General features: G+C 42.4%; 1 protein-coding gene across 2 annotated transcripts in view; it reads right to left on the bottom strand.

The window, feature by feature from the left end:
* Positions 1 to 22,029, bottom strand: part of NEBL (nebulette) — a 277,903-nt gene that overhangs the window by 251,471 nt on the left and 4,403 nt on the right. For both annotated transcript variants that reach the window (XM_040434444.1, XM_040434445.1), the window contains exon 2: positions 10,853 to 10,947. In XM_040434444.1, coding sequence (XP_040290378.1) covers positions 10,853 to 10,947 — 95 coding nt within the window. The remainder of the gene's footprint in view (positions 1 to 10,852; positions 10,948 to 22,029) is intronic.

Below are 22,029 nucleotides of genomic sequence, written 5' to 3'. Positions count from 1 at the left end.
AGAAGAAGTCTGGTATCCAAATGTCTAAAAATGCCCTCCTAAAAGGAATTTGGGCACCTTTGCCCACCTAGGCTGCAAAAAAGTGTCACACATGTGGTATCTCCGTATTCAGCAGAAGTTGGGGAATATGTTTTGGGGTGTCATTTTACATATACCCATGCTGGGTGAGATAAATATCTTGGTCAAATGCCAACTTTGTATAAAAAAAATGGGAAAAGTTGTCTTTTGCCAAGATATTTCTCTCACCCAGCATGGGTATATGTAAAATGACACCCCAAAACACATTCCCCACCTTCTCCTGAGTACGGAGATACCAGATGTGTGACACTTTTTTGCAGCCTAGGTGGGCAAAGGGGCCCACATTCCAAAGAGCACCTTTCGGATTTCACAGGTCATTTACCTACTTACCAGACATTAGGGCCCCTGGAAAATGCCAGGGCAGTATAACTACCCCACAAGTGACCCCATTTTGGAAAGAAGACACCCCAAGGTATTCCGTGAGGGGCATGGCAAGTTCCTAGAATTTTTTATTTTTTGTCACAAGTTAGTGGAAAATGATGATTTTTTTTTTTTTTTTTTTTTCATACAAAGTCTCATATTCCACTAACTTGTGACAAAAAATAAAAATTTCCATGAACTCACTATGCCCATCAGCGAATACCTTGGGGTCTCTTCTTTCCAAAATGGGGTCACTTGTGGGGTAGTTATACTGCCCTGGCATTCTAGGGGCCCAAATGTGTGGTAAGGAGTTTGAAATCAAATTCTGAAAAAAATGACCTGTCAAATCCGAAAGGTGCTCTTTGGAATATGGGCCCCTTTGCCCACCTAGGCTGCAAAAAAGTGTCACACATCTGGTATCTCCGTACTCAGGAGAAGGTGGGGAATGTGTTTTGGGGTGTCATTTTACATATACCCATGCTGGGTGAGAGAAATATCTTGGCAAAAGACAACTTTTCCCATTTTTTTATACAAAGTTGGCATTTGACCAAGATATTTATCTCACCCAGCATGGGTATATGTAAAAAGACACCCCAAAACACATTCCTCAACTTCTCCTGAGTACGGGGATACCAGATGTGTGACACTTTTTTGCAGCCTAGGTGGGCAAAGGGGCCCACATTCCAAAGAGCACCTTTTGGATTTCATAGGTCATTTTTTACTGAATTTGATTTCAAACTCCTTACCACACATTTGGGCCCCTAGAATGCCAGGGCAGTATAACTACCCCACAAGTGACCCCATTTTGGAAAGAAGAGACCCCAAGGTATTCGCTGATGGGCATAGTGAGTTCATGGAAGTTTTTATTTTTGTCACAAGTTAGTGGAATATGAGACTTTGTATGAAAAAAAAAAAAAATAAATAAATCATCATTTTCCACTAACTTGTGACAAAAAATAAAAAATTCTAGGAACTCGCCATGCCCCTCACGGAATACCTTGGGGTGTCTTCTTTCCAAAATGGGGTCACTTGTGGGGTAGTTATACTGCCCTGGCATTCTAGGGGCCCAAATGTGTGGTAAGGAGTTTGAAATCAAATTCTGAAAAAAATGACCTGTCAAATCCGAAAGGTGCTCTTTGGAATATGGGCCCCTTTGCCCACCTAGGCTGCAAAAAAGTGTCACACATCTGGTATCTCCGTACTCAGGAGAAGGTGGGGAATGTGTTTTGGGGTGTCATTTTATATATACCCATGCTGGGTGAGATAAATATCTTGGTCAAATGCCAACTTTGTATAAAAAAATGGGAAAAGTTGTCTTTTGCCAAGATATTTCTCTCACCCAGCATGGGTATATATAAAATGACACCCCAAAACACATTCCCCACCTTCTCCTGAGTACGGAGATACCAGATGTGTGACACTTTTTTGCAGCCTAGGTGGGCAAAGGGGCCCATATTCCAAAGAGCACCTTTCGGATTTGACAGGTCATTTTTTTCAGAATTTGATTTCAAACTCCTTACCACACATTTGGGCCCCTAGAATGCCAGGGCAGTATAACTACCCCACAAGTGACCCCATTTTGGAAAGAAGAGACCCCAAGGTATTTCGTGATGGGCATAGTGAGTTCATAGAAGTTTTTATTTTTTGTCACAAGTTAGTGGAATATGAGACTTTGTAAGAAAAAAAAAAAAAAAAAAAAAAATCATCATTTTCCGCTAACTTGTGACAAAAAATAAAAAGTTCGATGAACTCACTATGCCCATCAGCGAATACCTTAGGGTGTGTACTTTCCGAAATGGGGTCATTTGTGGGGTGTTTGTACTGTCTGGCCATTGTAGAACCTCAGGAAACATGACAGGTGCTCAGAAAGTCAGAGCTGCTTCAAAAAGCGGAAATTCACATTTTTGTACCATAGTTTGTAAACGCTATAACTTTTACCCAAACCATTTTTTTTTTACCCAAACATTTTTTTTTTATCAAAGACATGTAGAACTATAAATTTAGAGCAAAATTTCTATATGGATCTCGTTTTTTTTTGCAAAATTTTACAACTGAAAGTGAAAAATGTCATTTTTTTGCAAAAAAAATCGTTAAATTTCGATTAATAACAAAAAAAGTAAAAATGTCAGCAGCAATGAAATACCACCAAATGAAAGCTCTATTAGTGAGAAGAAAAGGAGGTAAAATTCATTTGGGTGGTAAGTTGCATGACCGAGCAATAAACGGTGAAAGTAGTGTAGGTCAGAAGTGTAAAAAGTGGCCTGGTCTTTCAGGGTGTTTAAGCACTGGGGGCTGAAGTGGTTAATGCCAAACCCGTGGCAGTGGGTAGTTAAAAAGGTGATACCCTTTCCTGGTGCACCGTTAATCATAGAGCTAGTAGTAGATGCTTTGCTTTCTGACATCTCCAGATTTCTTGGTTTTTCATCAGAATATCCACTATTTGTCAGCAGTAACAATTCTAATAATACAATTACCAGCATAGCATTCTGACATGAGAAAGTCTAGTGAACATCCATGAGTCACTTAACCCCCTTGAACTGCATGAAAAGTACCTCATGTCTCTTCCCGGCGGAGGATAAAGTGATTCTTTGTAGGAGGAAAATATATTGGGTTGCTTTTATATCAATTTATACAGCACTTTTGTGAGACTTCATCGTGATTACTATAAAGGGTTTTTTTAGGCTTGTGAGTGAACTAACCAATTGTTAGTTATGTTTTCTTCTTTTTTTTTTTCGCTTGGATTTAAGGGTACTTTCACACTTGCGTTTTTCTTTTCCGGCACGGAGTTCCATCAAAAGGGCTCAATGCCGGAAAAGAACTGATCAGTTTTATCCCCATGCATTCTGAATGGAGAGTAATCCGTTCAGGATGCATCAGGATGTCTTCAGTTCAGTCTTTTTGACTGATCAGGCAAAAGATAAAACCGCAGCATTCTACGGTTTTATCTCCGGCCAAGAAAACTGAAGACTTGCCTGAATGCCGGATCCAGCATTTTTTTCCATAGGAATGTATTAGTGCCAGATCCAGCATTCAAAATACCGCAATGCCGGATTCGTCTTTCTGGTCTGCGCATGCGCAAACCGAAAAAAAAGGTGAAAAAAAAATAATGCCGGATCTGTTTTGCCAGGGGACACCGGAAAGACGGATCCGGCATTTCAATGCATTTTTCTGACTGATCAGTCTTACAAATGCCATCAGTTGGCATACGTTTTGCCGGAGACGGAACTGCTTGCCGGATCACTCTGCCGCAAGTGTGAAAGTAGCCTAAAAGGCATTGTTTCAACATCTCAACCCTGTCTAGACTGAATCCAGTAGGACAAAGGCAGAGTGGCCAACAGTCCTAAATTTGCAGAAACAGTCCCGAATTTGCGGAGACAGTTCTGGCATAAACCACAACAAAGAAAAAGAGAGCGAGCCAAAAAATAAAAGGATCACATATTTTATTAGTACAAAATCTCAAATATATAAAAAATATCTGATATTGCTGTATATTATTGAATACAACCCCAATAATGCAGAGTGCACACAGCGGTGTGATCCACAAATCATGTCACAACGGGCTTGTATATAAATAAAGAAAAACTAATGTCAAAAATGTGCAAAAATATACCTAAAATAGGTGATAAATGGAAGACTATATTGCCATCTGATGTAGAATAGCAGCAGATAATTAGTATATCACATCTCCCAATACAAGAAATGCACAAAAACTGACAGATTAAATGTTGGAAATTTGTACCCAAATATAATAAAGAAAGAACTCATGACCAAAATCAATCCAAAGGGTACATACCCTGTGACATGACAGAAATGTGGTGTCACACCGCTAGACGAAGCCAGCAGGTGAAACACGCGCCGAGGTGGACTTTCCGGTCTAGCGGTGTGACGCCACATTTCTATCATGTCGCAGGGTATGTACCCTTTGGATTGATTTTGGTCCCGAGTTCTTTCTTTATTATATTTGGGGACATTGTTTATTTTCAAATTTCCAAAAATAATCTGTCAGTTTTGGTGAGTTTCTTGTACTGGGAGATGTGATATACTAATTATCTGCTGCCATTATACATCATATTTTGGCAATCTGCATTATTGGGGTTAATATACTGTTTCAGCAAAATTGGTGTCGGAGTTGCTTTCCTCGTTCGTGACTCTGCTGTATCCTGGGGAGCCCACCCCGGTACACGGCTTACACAGCCAAAGACTGGCCTCAGCAGTGAGGTGTCCCCAAGCCGCACATGATACGAACCGGGCTGCAAAGACATCTCAGGAACCACGGAGAAAGGAAGGGAGCAGTTAAATATAGCTCTCTTCACAAGTCCCACTGGGTGAGGGGGATAGAATTAAAATTTTTAAAAAAATAAAAATCATCGACAACCCCTTTAAGCATCCTCCCTTACAAAACATGCACCTGTGTATCCAGTATAACTCCGCTATCTATTGCATAAAAACCTTCCTGAAGCTGTACACATATTCAAAACAAATTTTTGCTTATGAGTAACTGGGGGATTCGATGTCGCAGTCTACAAAGGGACATTTGATGCTATGCAAATTTCATGTTGCAAATATCATGAAGTCTTAGAAATGCTGAACAGGAAAGACAATGCTGATAATTATGGAATGATTTGGCTGTAATGCAAGGGCTTTATACTGTAAAAGATACAAATGCAAATGCTTTGTCAACATACAGAAGCCATTGTTAACTTTTCAGTGGAAATCTGAGTGCTCAATTGACAAATACCTGTATGCATCACGCCCTGGCATGCATCATCTGCCTCATGTACATGTTTCTATAATGTATTCCTATTATCTGTCATTCCTATTCACACAAGTATTCTGCATTGGCATAATTGTGACTGTAGTTTGCTTTCACTATATTTTGGAGACGTCTTCTGCCATCTCAAGCTGGTCATACATGGTACATTAAAGCAGTCCAGATGTTGTGAAACTACAACTCTTAGCATGCACACTTGCTCGGCTAAAAGTTAAAGGAGCATTCTGGGAGTTGTATTATCACAAGTGCTGGAGGTTGCTGATCTCTGCACTAAAGCAGACCCAATTTAGGACAATAGGGGCAGCTTGGCTGTCCTTGTGGATGGTAGATTAAATTACAGCATACAGTGTCAATCAGCTGCTTCTAAGGCCACCAGGATATTGTCATGCATTAAACGAGGCATGGACTCGCAGGGCAGGGATGTAATATTACCACTTTACAAAGCGCTGGTGCGGCCTCATCTGGAATACGCAGTCCAGTTCTGGACACCAGTCCATAGAAAGGATGCACTGCAGCTGTAAAAAGTACAGAGGAGAGCGACTAAACTGATAAGGGGCGTGGAGGGTCTTAGTTATGCAGGCAGATTAAAAGAATATAATTTATTTAGTCTTGAGAAGAGACGTATAGGTTAATCATGTCCCCCCTTAGACAAGTATATAAATGGGCCATACAAAAGATACGGCGAAAAGCTGTTCCACGTAAAATGTGCTCAAAAGACAAGGGGGCGCTGCCTCCGACTGAAGAAGAAAAAGTTCAGTCTCTGGAAGCATCAAAGCTTCTTTACTGTGAGAACTGTGAATCTGTGGAGTAGACCTCAGGACGTGGTCACAGCAGGAACAGAGGACAGTTTCAAAAAGTGTTTAGACGAATTCTTAAAAGTAAAAAACATTAATGCTTATGAAAACGTGTAGAAGTCTGAGTCTCACTTCCTTCTGGGATTCGTGTCCCCACCTATCCCTTGGTTGAACTTGATGGATGTTTGTCTTTTTTCAACTGTATTAACTATGTAACTATGTAACAGTGGCTTCTTCCTCTTGCCTCATTGAAATAAATATGTGGCCTATGGGGTGTCTGGAGAGATAATTGTCAGTGGAGTTTGTACAGCCCGCATACCACTTAAAAGGGGTTGTAAAATATTCAGCATTTTTTAAACCAGCATCTGGGTCTGAAAAACCAGACACATCGACTTTTTGACTGTCTGGTTTAGCGCTGTTGTTTACATCTAAAGACTTGTTTATGTCTGGAAGAACTGCTCAGTCATTCCATAGACTTGTATTGAAACTGTATACAAGTCTATGACAGACTGAAATTGCAACATTGTTTCTGTTTAGCCTCTGCTTCTCCACTCCACTTTTCCCAATGGAAGGTTCTAGTTCAGTTAGATACTTTATATAAGGAGAGCAATTAGTGCCGCTAGTTGTCTGCAGACCAGTGTTTAGTGGGAGATACTCTGCCAGACTGCACTAGTAGGACAGCTAGCTCAGACCTTTCCTCAGCACCAATGTCAGAGAGGAGACTGGAGATGCTAGCTCAGTGCCTTGCCTGTATTGTTTTGCACACTGGTTTACTGCAGACCCCATTCCCATTGGGATGCACAACGCCTTACCATCCCCTCCAAAGAGTAGCAACCTATGTGGTGACAACTCAACGGTGTCCAGGGGACCCAGCGTAGCATTTGGGCCACCCCAAACCTGGTCACTGTACACTCATGTCCTGCTACTGTAATGACTTGACTAATCTAAAAGGCTTCTAAATACGTCCACTGTTTCATTGCCCAGTATTGGGTAAGGCTATTGGTCTGGCTGAATGATTGACACCATAGTAAAAACCAGACAGACGCCATTATAGTCAATAAGGTCCATTGGTGTCCGTCACATGACAAAGACATATGAGATATGAACCTTAATAATAAGCAATGATTTACACCAAAATGATCACTCCCAACACTCCCCTCATTACAAGACTCAGTTACTGTCTAAGGGTATGAGCACACAGCCTGACCCTGTCTTTGTTGCGATGTGGTCATGCTGCGTTCGAGTACCGCACGGCTATACAGGCAGCAGCAGGCTCTAATTAAACTAATGAAGACAGCACTGTTCAGTCCATCTGCATTGTTAACTGCCGCGTGGTCTTGAAGGTGCCATGCGACCATTAACAATGCAGACCATCTAAACAGTGCACTCTTATTTGGCTTAATTAGAGCCTGCGGTGGCCCCTACAGCCGACCACAATGTGGCTGCACCGCGACTATAACACGACCGTGCCGTATGCTGTACCTTGCACCTTTGTAATCATCATCACATGACCTGGTCACATTTTTATCCAGTGAAAGTAAACTATGAGGGTTCCTACTGAATGACAGCAAGCAGAGATCTTAATAAAAGCAAGGAATTGATATGGCAAGTATACTGAAAAAACTGAATAACATTTCATTAATCGACAAACGCTTTATCTGCTGGAACTGCATTATAATAGCCCTTTAAAGTGCCAGACGAGGAGTAGATGTAGTGATGTTCTCAGACCCCAGACAGACCGTGATACATTTTATATCAGTAGCACATGGCTGCCAGGAAACACTCCATCTTGTTGGATTCACCTGCGTGGCTTATGATGTTGGGACACAGACAAATCTGCAATGTGAAGATGTCATTGGGTAAAAATAGAAAATGATTTCAGACTCGATAGGAATGGTAAAGTACAGATAACAGGGAGGATGCTGTATTCACACCACAAGGTGAGCGCAGTATAGATCTAAAAGCTATAGATCTGCTATGGACAGGACTGCACTGAAGGTTTTGCAAAATGTTTCTCATCTGAGATATGTGTTGCAGTTCCTTGACCCCAATACAAAATTTGTAAAATGGGATTCACAAAGCCACCACATGTTGCACCACTAAGTGCAGTGACCTCCCAGCTCAGAGTCAATATACAGTACAGACCAAAAGTTTGGACACACCTTCTCATTCAAAGAGTTTTCTTTATTTTCATGACTATGAAGGCATCAAAACTATGAATTAACACATGTGGAATTATATACATAACAAACAAGTGTGAAACAACTGAAAATATGTCATATTCTAGGTTCTTCAAAGTAGCCACCTTTTGCTTTGATTACTGCTTTGCACACTCTTGGCATTCTCTTGATGAGCTTCAAGAGGTAGTCCCCTGAAATGGTCTTCCGACAGTCTTGAAGGAGCTCCCAGAGATGCTTAGCACTTGTTGGCCCTTTTGCCTTCAATCTGCGGTCCAGCTCACCCCAAACTATCTCGATTGGGTTCAGTTCCGGTGACTGTGGAGGCCAGGTCATCTGGCGCAGCAACCCATCACTCTCCTTCATGGTCAAATAGCCCTTACTTTCAAAGTTTTCCCAATTTTTCGGCTGACTGACTGACCTTCATTTCTTACTGATGGCCACTCGTTTTTCTTTACTTAGCTGCTTTTTTCTTGCCATAATACAAATTCTAACAGTCTATTCAGTAGGACTATCAGCTGTGTATCCACCTGACTTCTCCTCAACGCAACTGATGGTCCCAACCCCATTTATAAGCCAAGAAATCCCACTTATTAAACCTGACAGGGCACACCTGTAAAGTGAAAACCATTTCAGGGGACTACCTCTTGAAGCTCATCAAGAGAATGCCAAGAGTGTGCAAAGCAGTAATTAAAGCAAAAGGTGGCTACTTTGAAGAACCTAGAATATGACATATTTTCAGTTGTTTCACACTTGTTTGTTATGTATATAATTCCACATGTGTTAATTCATAGTTTTGATGCCTTCAGTGGGAATCTACAATTTTCATTGTTCTGAAAATAAAGAAAACTCTTTGAATGAGAAGGTGTGTCCAAACTTTTGGTCTGTACTGTACATATACTGTATATTAGGAGCTGTTTGGTTGCTAGGCCAACCAGGAGCCTTCTGAAGGCCCCCCGGCCTGCCATAGCAAAGTCCCTATTAAATAGGCTGTGCAACAATTAAATTTTATTTTAATATAATTCAGCTTGAACTACTAGCTACTGTTAGAATTTACTTTCTGTTACAAAAATGCTCCAGTTGTGAGATATTATCTTTACTTCATTATAATGGTGCTCCCTGGTGTTTAATCTGTATAGTAATGTGCACGTCCACCTACTGAGGTGGACACCATAGCAGATAATTAGGGATGAGCGAATCGCATGAAATTTTGTACAGTGCTAGGTAGTGGTACCTTGGAACCGAACCCGAGTTTAGGAAATGTTTTTTTACAGTATAAATCAATTTTTAAAGTTATTAGGCAAAGTCTCACGAGACTTCGCGAAGTAATAACTTCAGCTCATCGGAGCCAATACATTCTAATACTGTACAGAGCGCTCACTCCGTACAGTGCTGAAACAAAGTTTCATGGGAATCAACTTTGCATGTTTCATCCGAAGAGGTTTCGCTCATCCCTACAGATAATGTAAACATTTTTGACCACATATTCGGGTGATGGACACATATTGCAGACACATATTCGGGTGATGGACCATGTGATTGGACCATGTGATCTGACGTCACCACAGGTCCTTTAGCCGGCAGCTCATGATTAAAGAAGTAAGAAGAGACCGGCAGCTACGCGATCAAGAGGAGAAGGTGAGTTAATTATTTTTTATTTTTTAACCCTCAATTGACCACCTACTAAGCATTCTGTATTAAAGAATGCTATTATTTTCCCTTATAACATGGTTATAAGGGAAAATAATAACATCTACACAACACCGAACCCAAACCTGAACTTCTGTGAATTTCAGTCTTGGCCAGCACTGTTATGCACTGTTATGTCCACTAAGCTGTTGAGGGACTTTAGAAGACTTTGGGATTTGATAGCAGCCTGATATTTTGTCAGAGGTGTTGACCAGCCACTGTCCATGAAGCGGGAGTCTCAGGAGGTGCCTAGGTCCTTAATGTTAAGCATAAAAGCTCTTGGTTCTACAATTGTTGAGCTCAATTTTTTAATGAATCCAGTATTACATTGGGCTCTGTTGACCATACATGAATCCAGTACTATATTGGGCTCTGTTGAATGAATCCAGTACTACATTGGGCTCTGTTGACCATACATGTTTTATCTATGCCCAAAAATGCAATGTTCCCCGTGGCACCATAGGTGGCTGTCCATTCTACTTAGCACTTGTCCTAGTCCTGTTGGTGGACAAACATATATGAAAGGTGAGGGATGGAGCCAGCAGAGAATCTGAAGGCACGAGTAGACTCTACTACAAATACATGGTTGGGTGTCCAGCTCTCCTTGCATTGAGAACTAGACAATTGTGGAGGGTGAAGGTAAATGGAAAGTAGGAATTATAATGAAAAAAATAGGGATTGGTGAGGAAGGAGGATCACAGGAGGAAAATAAATCAAAGACTGACCATCTAACATCTATCATGTAGGACTTTGGAGACAAGCATCAGAAGAGCACATACTAAAGCCCTTGCCTTGGGCACGATGGTAACTTGTCTCACTTACTTTTGTCATCAGTGGTTACCTGAGGGACGTTGTTGAATGTTGAGCCCCCAACAATAGTGCCATTGACATGGTCAGATATCAGTTTTGCACAAGACAACCAACCTGTAGCATTCTGCCAACACCATATGTTATATCATATGTCAATAAGTCATGGTACTTACGCATTGCAGTAGGGCTTCTTGTCGTATCCCTTGTAGGTATTCATGTTCAAAGTCATTTTGCAGACCTCACATTGGAAACATCCCTTGTGCCAGTACTATAAAGACAAAGCAAACACATGGTCATGTAATATAATCATTAAGCAATGATCGTAATCACTTCATCCATCTAAAGTCATGTTCATGGCTTTATTATTGTGATAATTGCTCCATTCAACCCATGGCTGTAGTAGAAGAGACTGGAGACTAATTGTTTAACACACAAGACAAGAGCAGGAAAGAAACAGCAATTATGAGCTGGCGACTTAACCAACCCTTTAAGATATCACCAGGTGTGAGAAACCTTCTGATGTTCGGGCATCATTTGCACAATACATATGAAATATTCGCACCTTCTGGAATAAATGTGCCCAGAGCTGTCATTCACAGAGAGGTTCTCTCAGGAGCTGGTGTTTGAGGAGAATGCAATTTACTTGGGATCAAACCGGAGAGCAAATATTGTTACAGTAGAAAACACACGTCTGCGCGGCGCTTCATATACCATTATACAGAGACGAGCAACTTCTCAGTCAATACAATCCTAGAATGTCCTACCAGTAGTCAACTCTTTGCTGATCTAAATTTGGTTCTTTATAGGTCTAGGTGTAAAAGAGGTTGTCTGAGTTAAAAGGCATCTATCAGCAGGATCAACCTATTAAACCTTCCATACCTCCTGGTAGGGCAGACGCTGCTGATTAAAACCATACCTTTTCCCCCCTGATCCATTGCTTTGCTTAGGAGAAATAAATGCAGCATACCCAGGAAGGGTGTAGGATAGAGGATGGGAGCAATGGTAGCAATGATGGAGGTAGTTGTACTCACGGTGGAGCTCCCCACACCAGCACTCCCTGGGGGTCATGCAGTAATGGGAAGGGCCCATCTTTTCTTTCCTTTGGGGCATTCCCTGGCTTTGGGGCTCCTGCCTGGTGTTAGGTAGGTACTCTTGGTATGGATAAGTTCAGAGGTGCAAGACAGGGAACTCGAATAGTGAGCGGTCGCACAATACAATGAGGTAGAATGGCAGATCTTGGTGCAAACAATTCACTGTACTTTACTGAGGCAATATGGTGGTTGACACAGGCACTTCTAAACATTAGCACAGTCTTCACAGGTGTTTTAGGCAATTTCCTCAAAGGCTATGGGGCACATTTATTATTATGGCAGTGGAAGTTATGAAGAGGCACCGGTTCTAAATATACGACCTAAACCAGGCGTAGAAAATGGTGAAGGAGACAGACCTGCTGGCCGGTCCCTTTCCCCACTCACGCCATGCCCACAATTTTAGACCTGGCATGAGTAGGGCAAAGTAGCAGATAGCGGCGCAACAAACCATTGCGCTGCTATCTGCGCCAGAAATACGCCAAATTTAGGCGTATTTCAGCATAGTAAATGACCCCCATGTGTAAAAGGGTAGACAGTTTACTAGTCTCCTCCGACTCTCTTTACAGATAAACAATGCAGCCTCTCATCCGGCCAAAGGTGTGCAATTTCTCTATCTCAATAATTCTGTTTCTCCACAAATGTGGCACTACAATGTTCTAGTTCATCAGTATTTCTGCAGAACCCTCTGCGGGGGCAATTTTGTAACAGTTGGCCATTCTGTCTCTTAAGTGTAGCCAGAAGCCTAAAGCTTGTCACCCCAACCTCAGAGCAGTGAAGTCCAAAATAATCATATATATATGTAACCTTTTCACTAGCTTGCATTTTCCAGCACCCTCCCTTTGTAATGTCCGCCCTATCATCTCTTAAAAGGGTTATCCAACCTCAAAAATGCCCCCCCCCCCAATGCCCAGGCTCCTCACACAGATGGTACTTACCTCGCTCCCCGGTACCAGTGTCGCTTCTGATGCCCCGCACAGCCACCGCTGCATCTCCCCATCACACGGATCAAAACATCCAGCGATGGAGGAGGCAGCCAATGGCAGGCTGCGACGTGAACGAGCCTCACTAGTGTCACCCGCGATGCTCGGGAGGCTTCCCATCGCTTAATGTTTTGATCCACACAATTGGGAGATGCAGCGCCGGTCGTGCGGGCATCACAAGAGACGCGGGGCCAGGGGACTGAGTTTAGTACAATCTGTCTGAGGGGCCCGGGCTTTTGGGTTGAATAACCCCTTTAAGTTCTGTTTCTCTCTCAGAGGCTGTTTTTAGCTCACAAGCTGCTATATCTCTCTTTATTTTTTGTTTTCTGTTGATCCCTCTCTAGTAGACTCCCCAACTCCAGACTCCAGCATCACACACTGCTCACTCACTAACTACACAACAGCTTCTGCCAGACTAGGGTGGAGCCAGCTCACACCTAGCAACTTACATAGCAACCGAGCATGAGAGCTGGCTAGTTAAAAGGTGTACTCCGGGAATGATTTAAAATGGCCGAAAGCAACCTGTATTATCATATGAGCAGGACTGTTTGTCTCCACGTGCAGTGCTTCCTAAGGGGTGAGGGGGCATGGCCTCACTGCATACCACGCTCCTGCACTTGCATATACCACACATTGGTAAGCATTCCTGTCAGGCTGTTCAGCCATGATGAAATATTGTAGACACAATCACACCATCATCAGGCAGCTCTGCAAGTGGTGGCAACCAGTCCTGCTAAATCATTCCCAGAGAACTTCGAACTGTTTCTCTCCCTTGGGAAGGGAATACACAAGCCAATTACATCAACTCTTTTTGCAGTGGGCTGCCAGCACACTGCATAAATGTTTCCAAAAAATATGCAAATTAGAGCGCAAGTGTACTGAGGGCGGTTCCTATCTATTCCTATCCACCATAGCTCCTCCTCTCTGCTTCCCTGGACACTACCTCTTCTACCTGTATGCCTCTCACTGTCCATAAAGTAAAAGGGGGAGTGTCCAGGAAAGCAACGAGGAGGAGCTAAGGTTCACCAAGTAGTACTTAATCCTTAATTTGCATATTTTAAAAATTACTTCTCTCTCCTAAACACAGCAAGGGGATCGGGGGGGGGGGGGGGAGTATGGTTTTCATCAGCAGGCTCAGCCCTACTAGGCATTATGCATGGTTTAATATGGTTGGTCGGGTCCTTCTGACATATGCCCTTTAAATAATGGATATTTGGCTTGGCAATTTTCCCTTGTCATGTCCCAAGGCTTGATAAAAAGTTGGATTTTGAGTCATTGGGAGCCACTTCCACAAGGTGGCGCTAACAAGATGGTTCTCTTTCCTTGGGAGATACCTCTTTGCATATTGTTTTCCCATGGAGCATAGCCAATAAGTCTTCATCCAAAGATGATCTCTTTAAGGAGAGTCAGTACCCTACCTAAGCAAAACCATTAGCTGATATTGTTTGGACAAGATGGGGGATGGTTAAAGGCTACGTACACCTTTGGGGGCAATTTTTTTATAACTGCATTTTACTTATTTGGGGCTAAAAATAATTTTTTTAACTTGTCTTTATTAAAAAAGATTCAGATGTTCTGTCACAAAGGGTTAACTGTCTAGCTGTGTGAATCGTACTTTCACTTTGTGCCGGTCATTTAATAACCCTTATCTGTAAATTACTAATAGCTTAAAAAAAAACGCTTATTTAAGCCACATTTTTAACAGTTAAAGAATTGAGCTATAATGATTATAGTTTATTAGCTCAGAGATAAGAAATGAGGAACCGCCTGACTGAACACAGTAAAAATACAGAGCCTGCTACAACAGACTCTCAAGGCTGTACAGAGAAATTGGATCAACATTTTAACAAAGACCAACTAAAAAAAAAGTTTTTTTTAACTCAAAATGCGTACAAAAGTCTACATAGTCTTTAAACTAATATTATATGCACAAGTGTTTTATTAGACACAGGAGGCCCCCTCAATGACCTACATATACCCTAAAATAGGGCGCATAAAAAGGGTATAATAGATTATTTTATTGAGACAACCCCTTTCATGACCAGATCTTGCCTTTCTATATATCCCCTAGTAACGAGCTGACTGTGTATTGCTACGTCTCTTACTTCATATCACTGTGTAGTGTGCGGTCCTCAGCTCAACGATATATTTTACCAATTTCCGCAGTTACTTTAGCATTTAGTAAATATTTCATTACCCACTATCCCCGAAAGCTTAACTTCAAACATACAAGGAACAAAATCCCCAGACCGAACAAATTTCAAGGTCTACTTACATATGCAAATTCTCTTAATGAATGCTGAAGTTGTACAAAGCAATTAAATTACACGCTTTACTCATTCTAAAGGTAACATTCAAGTCACATCGGACGTGACAAATAATTGAGCATAATGAGTGGGAAACTATTAGTTATAATAGTGGCGGACTTAATTGATAGGTTTGTTTCCATCAGAATGGGATTATATTCCACAGGAGTAATTACTTCTCGCCAGGAATTACTTCTATCCATTAATACATAAAAGGGGAATGATTGTAATCGCGCTGTGAAGATTCCTCTCCCTTAGGATACAAAGATTTCTAGTTCACATAATCAGGTTACAAACCCATGCCGAATGGACGCTGCACAGAGAGTTTTCCAATTCAGCTGGTTATCAAAAAGTTTACACAACACCATTTCAAGGACTACTTAAAAACAAGCTCATTATAGCTGATGGATAAGGAATGCAATATGCATATATAAAACCTTGGGGAGCTTTAGACAAACCAAAATAATAAAAGGGTGACCTTCTTAATACAATAGATACTTCATGTAAAATAATAGCCCATAATAAGGTATCAAATAGAATAAAAAAGTGATGCACGACGTGCTCAGAATAAAAAGCAACAGTCTTACCAAGGGTCGTTCTGTAGTCTAGTGGTGACTGGAAGAATGTAAGGGTGGGGAGGGGTGTCCAATGCTGGGTCTCTTCCCCTAGAGTCCATACAACAAGCCCTTACTACCGGTAAGCATGTAGCGAAAGATACTGCTAAAAATGCGGTGGGGCCTCCATCATGGTGCGTGTGGCAGCAAACTGGTCGGTGTCCAGGTAGCCCTATTTACCATATCTGGACCGCCGATAATCCCACCCACTCTAGGCACGTGACGGGCCATGTGATTCAAAACCTCTTTCCTGGTAACTGCCCTGTGTAAATGTGTTGTTGATCACCCAGTGAACCAGCAAATGATTTTTCACTGGAGGGAATGATTGTTGGTGTGGCACCCAAAATCATTGTTTCTACTCAGTAGAAACAACTAATCTGTATGGGAACTATTGATCGCAGTAGTGATCATTTTCCCCATATACAAAAATCATTGATGTTACTACCGTCAAGTAATAAATTTGACTTTGGGCTAATTCTAAGGTTATTATCCTGGTAGTTTCCTTATTTACACCCTTAAATCTAAATATAAAGGGATCTTGACTTCGCTGAAAGGATGCCACAGGCTGCTACATCCTGAATTAGTCTCTGTACGGTTGGCAGCTTACCCAAGGGGGTCAGAGACACCAGTGCAAGGCACAGAGGGATCAGGCAGAATAGTAGTCAGAATCAAGCCAAGATCAGGTCTGGTGAAGTACGTGCAATATGATAGATGGTCTGAGGTCAGGACAGGAAGCATAGCGGAGTTGAAGGCACTCACTGAGGCATGTATAGTGGCTGAGGGTCATCAGACTGTAAAAATTTACACTGACTGACAATATGCTTTTGGCATAGCACATGACTATGGTCCCATTTGGAGAAGCAGGGACTTTGTGGGATCCTCGGGTAACCCTATCAAAAATGCAGAATCTGTAGCTCAGTTATTTAGAGCATTAGAATTGCCTAAGATGGTGGCCATTGTCAAGGTACAGGCCTACACCAAAGAGCAAACAAAGGAGGCTGAAGGGAACCATAGGGCAGATGCTGCAGCCAAGCAGGCTGCTCTGTTACCTCCTCCTGTAATGCCACATACTGTGGACACAGTTCCAAAAAAAGGGGAGCTGGATCTAACCCTCCTCCAGAAGTTGCAGAAACAAGTTCCTAAATCAGAAGAGGAAGAGTGGGTAAGAAGAAAGGCCGAGAAGAATCAGGAAGGTTTGTATGCCATAGATGCTAAACTGTGCCTTCCCAGAGTACTGTACCCCATGATGTGTGTCCTATCACATGGCCTTACCCACCAGTCCAAGGAAGCAATGCTAAGTTTGGTATCTAATTTCCGCATTTGCTCATGACGGGCCGGCCGCCATCTTGCTTGAGAACCTGGAGCAAAATCTTGCGCAGCGCAAGATTACGTTATCACGCTGGGACGTCATACATCACCACGCATGGGATTTCGGCCGAGATCTAAAATCAAGATGGAGGCTGGCGGTCCGTCGAGAGCAAATTAAGGAGGTAAGTGAATTTTTTAGTTTTTTACACTATTTCAGGTTAAATCGATTGGCTGACACGAAGCACGAGGAAATTTGGTTTCGAGGCGAATCGAATTTATCCTGAAATTCAAATCGAATTCAATTTCGTGGGATTCGATTCACTCATCTCTATTAATAGCCATGCAGCACCTTCAATACCCCATGGCCATTAGCAATGCAGACCGCGACACGACCATGCTGTGTGGTCGTGCCCTAAAAGAGCCTATGATTGGGAAAAAACAACTTTTGTCTCTGATCATTGCTTCGTTTAAACTTGTACCAGATCGCTTGGCAAACAAGCAAACACTGGTTTGCCAGGTAATCCCACCTTTTATGTTACATTAAAAATCATCATTTTTTAAATAGGGGATATGCTGGTAGCAAATGAAAAATGTCCCCATACCGAAGATAATTGCCACATGTAAAGGCAGGTAATGCGCAGCAAACAACATGCTGTTATCAATTGGTCCTTGTTACCAGGTGGAATATCTGTGAAAGGATCCTAAGGCTGTTTTAACATTTATCTGATCAATATCACATATACACTAATAGGGAAGAAAAGCATTGGGACACATTGAACTCAGGTATTTCATTCAGCGCTATTGCCACAGGTGTATAAAATCCATCCCCTATGCAGTCTGCCTTAACAGACATTTGTGAAAGAATGGGTCACTCTAAAGATCTGTCTGAATTCCTGTAATAGGATGTCACCACTGCCACAAGATACTTCTTGAAATGTCTTCTCTCCTGGATAATCCACCATCACCTGTGAGTTGTATGATTGCAAAGTGGAAGCGTTCAGGAACCACAGCAACTCAGCCACAAAGTGTAGACCACGTAAAGTTACAGAGCGGGGTCGCTGAGTGCTGAGGCGCATAGTGCGTAAAAGTCACCAATGCTCTGCAAAGTCTAAATCTCCTCTGGTACTAACATGGCATGGGTTTTCATGGCCGAGCAGCTGCATGCAAACTTTACATCACCAAGTGTAACACCCTAGAGTGGTGTTACCACTACTGCACCCTGCTACTATCTCTAATTGGCTAATATAATGTCATCTTATGTATATTGGTCCTATACCCTGTGCATTCCTAATCTTTTTGCAACTGTTTTGTTCATGTAATGTGCCTGGTTCACCAGCAGGTGGCAGCAAACACAGCAGAGCTATCTTAGATAGAATGAAACTTACCATTCCATTCTAACCCCCCCTCTAGAGAGAAGTGGGCTAGTCCTACTTCCTGCAGGAAGGGTGGGACCAGTTAGGTCCAGTTTAGGTCTTCCCTAGACAGGGGAAGGGTGTGCAAGGGCACTTCTCTGCTGGACGTGCCCACGCCAGCCAGAGCACCCTGAACTGTGCTGGCCATGGAGGCCAAAGCTTAGAACTTCAGGAGCCAGGAGGAAAGTTTCCTGGCATAATCTAGAGTCAGACTACAAAGAAGAAGTGCAGCATAAAGAAGATGAGTTATACAGCCAGCCTATCAGTACAGCAGTCAGAGAGAAACAGAGATATAGCAGAGTTGAGTTTGCCTGCCAGTTTCATGCTAAAGCCTGCTGAAACCAAGACAAAGCCTGAAAACTGTTTGGAGAAACGTTTATTCAAGTAAAGCCGCCATTGAACTTCATCTCAAGGTCTGGAATCAAGTTATTTCTTCAAATCCTTCAATTATTCACCCTATTTATTGCTTCGGAGCCATAGCCTGGGGTCCAGCCGTATCCATGTAGGAGCACCGTGACAAACATAAAGAGACATTTTAGGCCACAACATACCACTCTGCATTTCCTACACTAGGACGCGACATAGAGGGCCCTGGGGGGAGGCTGCCCGTTGCACAAGCACAATGCTCAGTCTGATGGAGTGGTGTAAAGTACGCCGCCACTGGACTCTGGAGCAGTGGAAACGTGTCCTGTGGAGTGACCAATCACACTTCTGGTGGTCTGATGGTCTGGGTTTGGCAAAAGGCAGGAGAATGTTACCTATCTGACTGCATTGTGCCAGCTGTAAAGTGTGGTGGAGGAGGGCAAATGTTATGGTGTGTTTTTCAGGGGCCCTTTAGTTCCAGTGAAGGGGAATCTTTATGGTTCAGCATAGTTGAACAATTGTATGCTTCCAACTTTGTGGAAACAGTTTGGGGAAGACCCTTTACTTTTCCAGCATGACAGTGCCCCAGTGCACAAAGCAAGGCCCATAAGGGAATGGTCGGGTGAGTTTGGCTTGGAAGAAATGGCCCACACAGAGCACTGTCCTCAACCTCATCCAACACCTTTCGGATGAACTACAATGGAGATTGTGAGCCAGGCCTAGTTCTCACCCAACATCAGTGTCTGACCTCACAAATGCTCTTCTAGATGAACAAGCAAAAGTTCCTACAGACACAATCCAAAATCTTGTAGAAAGCCTTCTCAAAACAGCAGAAGGGGGACCAAGTCCATATGAATGCCTAAGGCTTTACAATGGGATGTCCTGTAGGCCCCAATAATTTTCTCCACGTAGTGTATCTATTCATAGATCGATATCCATCTGTTTTAACTTCTCTGAGACATCTCCTTCCTATCTGAAAGTGCTGACAGAGGCTGCATATTTCACTGCACCAGGCAGGGATGGGTTAGGTGGAGGAGTTTGAGAATGGTCACAAGAGGGGGGGGCTGAATATTTGTTCTATTTATTTTATCACGGGGGGGGGGGGGGGGGGGGATGCCACTGATTTCCTGTAGAGGATTTATTTTTAGGTAGTTTGCTGTAATCATCTGGAAAGAAAAATAATTTTTGGCAAATATGAGGCTAAATTTAATTATAGATAAAAGCAATTCATCATTACTAAGTCTTAACTAGGAGTGCAGCACTGAAGGAGTGGAAGCTCTCTGGGCCAAACACTGTTCAGCGTCCCCCTCCTCTTTTATTAAAAATAAAAGTGTCAAAAGGTCCAAAAAAATAAAAAAATAAAAATCAAGCTACAGATACGACATGGAAATTACACAACAATTACAATAAAAGACTGCATATAGTCAAACAATCTTAATGCTGTAAACATGTACAGAGAGCAAAGCTAGCAGTTTCTGAATAGTACTACTACACACTGCTCATATAAAACCGCTACGTACTGACTAAATAACAGTGGGACAGATGCACTATTGAACTATAATTCTGGCACATTTGACTTGCACCAAATTTATTAAACACTTTACTACAATGGCGTGGCTTAGTGATGGAGGGGAGGGGCTTAGTGGGTAAAGGTAAGGCTAACATGCACCCACATGCACAAAAACTTGGTACAAACCATGTCAACTAACAGGTTGCATAAACTTATAATACTACCCAAATAACTAGTAGTAGTAAACTTCTTTTTGCTAATATAGAGCTCCATGACAATGCAGTGTACAAATAATGCCGCCACCACCAGGAGCCAAAAAAAACTGCCATATACTGCCCAAATAACAGGTCATATGAATTCTGTCTATTGATGCTGATGTGGCAGGAACTTGTAATTAGCCCATGCTATGACTATGCTAGGATGAATTGTTTCTGAGGGCTCCGAGATTGGGGTCAAGCCGGGTTCACATTTGCGTTTTGGTTATCGTTATGCAACGGATTCGTTGTAAAAACGGAAAATAACGGAAGCCATGTGTTCCCTTTTTATAACGGATCTGTTTCAAATATGCATTAAAACCATAGACGGATCCGTTCCGTTTCTTTCCGTTATTAGGTTTCAAAACGGAAACCAAAACGCGCTGATGTGAATCACCCTTACAACTGGTTATGCAAAGTGGTGACGGCTGCCTAAAATGCTACGAAGAGTGTTATAGCGGTTTTTCAAATTGGCGGACATGCCTGAAAATAAGAGATCATATTGACAACACCTCGTTACCGCCATCAGATGCTACATACGCAGGTGGCGACTGAAAGTGGTCATACTACATGAAAAATCAGTGGAGTAGATTTAATAAATCAATTATAGCACTCTGGCGTACATACCACCCCCCCCCCCCCCCCCCCCCCCCCCCCCCCCCAAAAAAAAAAAGGGTCATGGCCTGTTACAAAGGGGAACGAATTTAGGAAGCCAAATTCTAACACAAAAAAAACCAATTATTTGGCTATGACACTAATCAGTGTAAAGAGCATCGAATATATCATCCGGCATCACACACTTCATCACCGCCGACAGTCACTGGCTTGGTTTACATGAGCAAAGATAAAATAAACTTAGGAGTTACGTGAAGTACCATGATGATCTTTATTTGGTTTTCAGATGCAAGGCAACCTATTCGTGTATATGTGACGTTTCGGTCCTACATGGACCTTTTTCAAACACTAGTTGCCATAAGAAGAAAAGATGGAAAAAGTGGTTTGAGGAAGGTGACTTGTCACCATGTGGTCTCCATTCTGTCTAAACTGTTTTTCTAGCTTTGTGGTACTTTCACCTTGTGCCAGTCACCTAATAACCCCTATCTCTAAACCACTGAGAGGCCATAAACACTTTTAGTAAGGTCAGAGAGCAGAGATAAGAAGCCGGTGTTCTCCTGGTCTGACAGAAAAGACTGAAAATCCAAAGGGTGCTACTGGAGCATGTCGGCTCTGTACAGAAAAAAGGACACCATATTTTTAATAAAAAGACTAATTGAAAAAATGATTTATTTATTTTAGCTTAAAGGGGTTATCCAAGACTACAAAAAGTCCTCCATATGCCGGGCCCTTCACACTGAATATACTTACCCGCTCCGCTTCCGGTCCCCGCACTGCCGCTGCTACTTGATGAAAATATTCGATGTCGGGGGGGGAGCGGCCAATGGCAGGCGTGGATGGGGGGCGAGCCTCCCTAGCGTCACCTGTGATGCTAGGTGGGCTTATCCCCGTCCCCGC

Source organism: Bufo bufo, chromosome 5 (genome assembly GCF_905171765.1).
Source record: "Bufo bufo chromosome 5, aBufBuf1.1, whole genome shotgun sequence".
NCBI classification, from domain to species: Eukaryota; Metazoa; Chordata; class Amphibia; order Anura; family Bufonidae; genus Bufo; species Bufo bufo.
The sequence above is the reverse complement of the archived record's forward strand: the minus strand, read 5'-3'. Positions and strand labels throughout refer to the sequence as shown.